The 6,000-nt window shown below is 43.1% G+C and overlaps 1 protein-coding gene across 1 annotated transcript in view; it reads left to right on the forward strand.

The window, feature by feature from the left end:
• The window catches only part of trpv4 (transient receptor potential cation channel, subfamily V, member 4), a 70,521-nt gene extending 65,547 nt beyond the window's left edge, over nucleotides 1-4,974 (forward strand). Inside the window, exons 14-16 of the mRNA XM_052031806.1 lie at nucleotides 2,191-2,318; nucleotides 2,916-3,040; nucleotides 4,814-4,974. Coding sequence (XP_051887766.1) covers nucleotides 2,191-2,318; nucleotides 2,916-3,040; nucleotides 4,814-4,974 — 414 coding nt within the window. The remainder of the gene's footprint in view (nucleotides 1-2,190; nucleotides 2,319-2,915; nucleotides 3,041-4,813) is intronic.
• Nucleotides 4,975-6,000: the final 1,026 nt, after the last annotated feature.

A 6,000-nucleotide genomic window follows, 5' to 3' on the forward strand; every position in this document is an offset into this window, starting at 1 on the left:
CGTCGAAACACACAGTGAAATACGCCTTTTTGTGTTACTGAGAATGTGCTGGGGCAGCCCGCAAGTGTCGCCATTCTTCAGGTGCCAACATAGCACGCCCACAGCTCCTAACCCATACGTCTTTGGGATGTGGGAGGAAACCGGAGCACCCGGAGGAATCCCACGCAGACATGGGGAGAACGTACAAACTCCTTACAGACAGCGGTGGAATTTAACCTGGATCACTGGCCGTGTAATAGTGTTACACTAACCGCTACACAACCGTGCTGTCTATCGCTGTACAATTGGAAGTACCAGACAACCTGCACCACCTGATGAATCATCAGGTTTAGAAGGCCAATATCAGGTTCAGGAACAGCTAAAGTGCAAATCTTGAGATCATCATTATTTGGTGTATTTCTCTGTCATTTACTTTTTGCCAAATAAAAACCTGCACTTGGGAGGAGAGTGGATGCAGAAGTAAAAATGACTAGACCATGTAGGTGAGGGAGTCCTAGAACCATCCAATTGTGCTGTTCTTCCATCTGCAGTACAGGATGTGTTTGCATGTGAACTTTCCAAAGTTGTGAGATTCTGTGAATTATACTCAGCGGAGGCTTTGTATTAGGTGGCGGGTGGGATACTTCCCTACTGTTCGATTCTCTCAACTTTGCACTTCAGAACTGGTTTCAGCAGAGCATGGCATGTGGTCCTTCTCCCACTGTTCATGTCCCTACCCACTAACGTTCCACATCTCACTCCCAGAAGCTGGAATCTGTGACTCTGGAACAGGCCAAGCTAGCAGGAGAGATAGCTCGTCAACGATGCGCTGTTTGTCTAAACCTGGGCTGTAGTCTGACTGTGCGACTGTTCCGAGTGTAAAATTAAAACCCAACAGATAGAGTCAGGTCTATCAGGCTCATTGTCTGACAGTGCCAGCATCCCATTGCACCCCCTACAACAGACTGAACATCCAACCCCTTGACCTCCCTCCCTGTAAAGCCATTCTGGCCAAGGCACTCCTAACATTAGGATCTTGAACGGACCTCTCATACACTGAAGATGAATTCTTGATCTCCCAATCTACCTCGTAGTGGCCCTTGCACTTTATTTATCTACCTGCACTGCACTGTCTCTGTAGCTGCTACACTATATTCTGCACTGTTTTCTTTTTACTACCTCGATGTACTTATGTGCAGCGTGATCTGCCTGGATGGCACACAAACAAAAGTTTTTCACTGTATCTCAGTACACATGACAATAGTAATAAACCAAACCAACCTAATTGCCTATGTTACAATTGTTTGCAGTTTTGGCTATCCTGGCCATGAACAATGCTGTGTAAATGTAGCTCTCAGCAAACCTCCAGACACGGTAGCTTTTGGTGCTATTCACACATGCTCACGCAGTCTGAATCCTGATCCTGTTATCTAATGCTGTGGCTCAGTATGTAGCACTCTAGCCTTGGAAGAATTATGACCCATTCTAGAGACAAGATGATGCTGACTCTCCAATGCAGTCCTAGAGGAAGGCTGCACTGTCAGAAGTGTCTTCTTTCAGTCAGGAGTAAACTGATGCCCCATCCGCTCCCTCAGGCGCATGTAAAAGGTCCCAAGGCATGATTTTGAAGAGGAACAAGGGGGTTATCCTTGGTGCACTGACCAATAGTTATACTTCAGACAGCATTACTAAACAGATTGTCTGATCACTAATCTTGCTACGCACAATTGGCCGTGTTCCCTACATTGCAACAGTGGCTACATTTCTAAAATCCCTCATTGGCTGTTGAATGTCCTTCAACTTTGCACTTCGGAACTGGTTTCAGGAGGGATGAGAAAGGTGCTGAAGAAATGCAAGTCTGTGCTTCTTTTCAATCCCCCGCGTCCCCCCCCCCCCCACCGTTTCCCTTCCCACTGCTTTGAAAGAGATAGAAACTAGAAGTTCAACCAAGAGCATGAATAAGAGGCAAAAGGAGCGAAGAATTAGAGGAGGAGGAAGAGAGAGATGGAACTGAAGCAGAGGGAGAGAGTGAAAAAGTGGTATGAGGGAGGAGGGAGTAAAGGAAACAGAAGTGAAGATGTTTGGCAGCGGGGGAGTGAAGGAAGGAGGTGGATACACAGTGTAACTGTGTACAGTCACCTAACCATTGTGATACATGAAGCTGAACATAAAATGATTGTCAAAGTAATACTTATTATTTATTCTTGACAGTGGGCTACAACGATCCTGGACATTGAGAGATCATTCCCTGTATTCCTGAGGAAAGCATTCCGCTCTGGAGAGATGGTTACCGTGGGAATCAATTCTGATGGCACACCAGATCGGAGATGGTGCTTTAGGTGTGAAAGAAATGAGAATTTGTCTTCTTTTTCCGCATTACCACTTTCTTCTTCTGCTGGGTCTGGGTTAGACCCTGATTCCAGGTGCTGTCTATGTGGAGATTGCACGTAATCCCTGTAACCACGTGGATCCCCGCCACCCCACCTCTCAGGTGTTTTTGTTTTCTTCTACATCCTAAAGATGTGATGGTTGATTTATTGGTTATGGTAAATTGACCCTAGTGTATGTGGGTGGCAGGAGAGCTGGGGAGAGTTGATGGGCGTGTGAGAGAGAATAGATTACTGGGAATAAGTGGCAAATGGATGGGATTGATGGGATTGTTCTGGGAGCTGGCATAATACTGATGGGCCAAATGGTCTCTTGTGTTGGAAAAAAAAGTATCTTCACAGCACCTTTTTGCAAAGAGAATGCATCAGGTGCACTGCACCCTTATACGGTGGCAATGGGAAACTACTCAGCTCAGGGTCCTACAAGGGGAGGCATAAATGTTACAGGTGGATTTCAATTAAGGACAGTTTTTGTGGTTTGCCTTTACACTTTGTGCCCCTCCCACTTACTGTAACCACAACGCCCTTCTCTCTCTGTATGTATTCCAGGGTGGATGAGGTTAACTGGTCTCACTGGAACCAAAATGTTGGAATTATTAACGAAGACCCCGGCAGGAACGATACCTACCAGTTCGACAGTGGATTTACCCAAACCATGGGCCGTCTGCGTCGAGGTGAGTGGCAATTACATCGCGAACCACAAACGTCACAAATCCAGTGAATCTTGTAAATTACTGAAACCTGGGAAACTGGCATCAGATTTCTGTTTTTTACAGGGGTCCTTAGTTTCAAAATAGCCTCTGTATGTGCCACAGGTAAATGTTCACAGAATGGGAAATTGTTCACTCTGCTCCACCTATGGACAAAAAACAGGAAATGCTGTAGACACTGAGCTGGTCAGGGTGAGACTGGCAGAACTGGACATTTCTGCCTGTCATCTGTCTGTGATTTTGGCTATGTGTTTTTTCTCTCTCTCTCTCTCTCCCCATTAGGTCTGCTGCGCACATCCCACAGCCTATATTAACTGCTATATTATATACCACTGCTATATTAACCCATTTGGTCCCACCCTATCAGAGATATTCCCTCTGTCCTATGCATTCCCTCCCCCTCCTTCTCTGCCACTGAAAAGGAACTTGTTTTCTCTCCTTTTCCCAGTTCTGACAAAAAGTCTCAGATCTGAAGTGCTAACCTTGTCACCCTTTACACAGATGCTGCCTGTCCTACTGAATATTTCCAACACTTTCTGTGTTAATTTTGGATTTCCAGCATCTGCAGTTTTTTTTAAATTTCCATCCATAGACTAGTTGTGTAAGCTTTCAGTCTCAGAGATAGGGTGGGTCCTCTGCCACAATGCATGCTGGGTACAGAGATCCCCATTCCACAACAGGCGCTGCTGCCTTGAACTAACCTCACAACCGTCCGGGGTCAGAAAGGCAAGAAGCTGCCAGACAAAGCTCCAGTGCTCATGACTCAGTGAAAGTTCCAGCTACATCGGTATTGTGCCTGTGTCACTGGCTGTGTCTGTGCTTTATGTTCCAAAGGGCCTTGGTGAAATGTAAGCTATTGGTAACTCACAATATCCAAACCATCCTTGGTTTCAGAGAGCTTTTTGGACATCTTGTAATCTAAGTCCTTTGGGACCCTTGAGAAAGGACTGATTTTTGGAAGAATTTGTTTTACTGTGTGAGGTCACATGCTGCTCCTAAGTGCAACCTGGACGTTGAATTTATGCCCAAGGCATAACCGCCTGAGTCTCCCAAAGAATAAAGAAACCTTCAAAGGTTCAAAACTACCCTGAATAAGTCACTGCTTACGATCTGATTGGACATGAAAACAAATGCCTAGATTTTTTTCTTTACGGATGTGACCTCCAGCATTGCTCAGATGAGCCAGGAGTTACTTGAATTTTAAAGTCAGCCCTTGGGCAGCTTTGCATTTGTTACAGCTTCTTTAATGTACTCAAATGCCCCGGTGCTCTTCATGGGGACGATCCATTGCATATACCGTAATTCTCTTTGTTAAAGTTTCAAAAGGCCTACCAGTTGACGGCCCAACTAATACACTGAAAATCTCTCCCTGTAAAACTTTATTGGGTAATTGGCCTTACCCCTAGCACTGCAAGAAACCCAGGCCAGAACCTCTTGATCTGGAAGAGATGCGTCTGATCTGATATGTTCTGGAATTTATTTGCAAATACAGTTCCAATGGGAATTGAACAAAAAATGAAATAAGTACACTCTCCCAAAACTCGTATTTTTTAAGATTCATGAAGATCATTTAAAGTGTGGACTAATGATGCTTATGCCTCTTAATTATATCTTCTTTAAGTCCAATAATTGAGGCATTCATTAAATCTCCTCTTATCTGTCAGGTTTAAGTGAGTTTGCTGCAGTCAGAGCATTAACTGACCTCATTAATAAACACTGGTATTTCTATTCACTTAGATCGCTGGTCAACTGTGGTTCCTCGAGTTGTAGAGCTGAATAAAAGTTCCCGACCTGATGATTACGTGGTTGGAATGGAGCATGTCTCAATGGAAAGGAAGTATGGATACAACAATTTACACCAAAATAGCCATGGGAAGAAGGATGAAACACATATTTAAATGACGGCCAGAGTTGTACTTCATTTTTTGACTGATGCTGGAAGTGAATTAGCAAAGCCAGAATCAAATCAAAACTAAGTAGGGGCTCTTGCATTTAATATTATTTGCTACAAAATGCACATTGTCCTTTGCAGTGATCTGTATGCATTTCAAGACTGTTCAGTGTATCTTGGAGGTATTCACTGTCCACCCAAGACTGTTACGAAATTATTTCTCATTGTCCTCAAACCTCTCTGGGACCAAGACCTAGATGAACCGAGAAATCTCTCCAATCCCATGGGTCCATGATGGTGTGTAATAATAGCAAAGGCATTATAAAAACATAAGAAATAGAAACAGATCCCTCATGTATGTTCCAATAAGTTCATGCTGATCTTTTACCTCAGTGTCATTTTCCTGTACTCTTATCTTTTGATTCCTTTAAAATCTGAAAACATATCAATATCTTTCTGAGTATACTTTAGTAACTGCCTCTGGGTAAAGAAATGTCTCCTTGATCTATTTATGAGTTGGAAATTTTATATAGTTCTCTGTTTCATAACTTGGGCAGAAGTTTGGTGGAAACTGTGACAATTTTGGTAACAGGTAACAGACATCTTGGCCATTTTTCCTGAGTTTCTGCTGAAGTTATGCAGGATAATTGAACAAAATTGCTAATGAATGTTTTTATAATGCTAAGTGCTGTTTTTAAATAGGTCCTCTGGTGGGACACACACTGTGATTTTGATTCCTGCAATGCATCATACAGGTCACTTTAAAATATGTACTGTAATTTATTATATCTGATAGAAAAGGAGGAGAACCTCATGGCATCAGAAGAAGTTCATTTTTTTGTGCAAAAACTCAGCATTTAAATAAGTATTGATTCTTTTTATCTTTCTTAATTGTTTGGTTCTAAGGTCTTTATATTTCACTTAATATACCTGGCACTTATAAGGTGCATTAGTGTTACAGAATGGAAGGTGCTGTGTTTCGAGGATCCCTGGTGTTAGCACTTGGGGTCAGGTGTAACATGATTCAAAAGGA

This window comes from Pristis pectinata, chromosome 17 (genome assembly GCF_009764475.1).
Source record: "Pristis pectinata isolate sPriPec2 chromosome 17, sPriPec2.1.pri, whole genome shotgun sequence".
Taxonomy (NCBI): Eukaryota; Metazoa; Chordata; class Chondrichthyes; order Rhinopristiformes; family Pristidae; genus Pristis; species Pristis pectinata.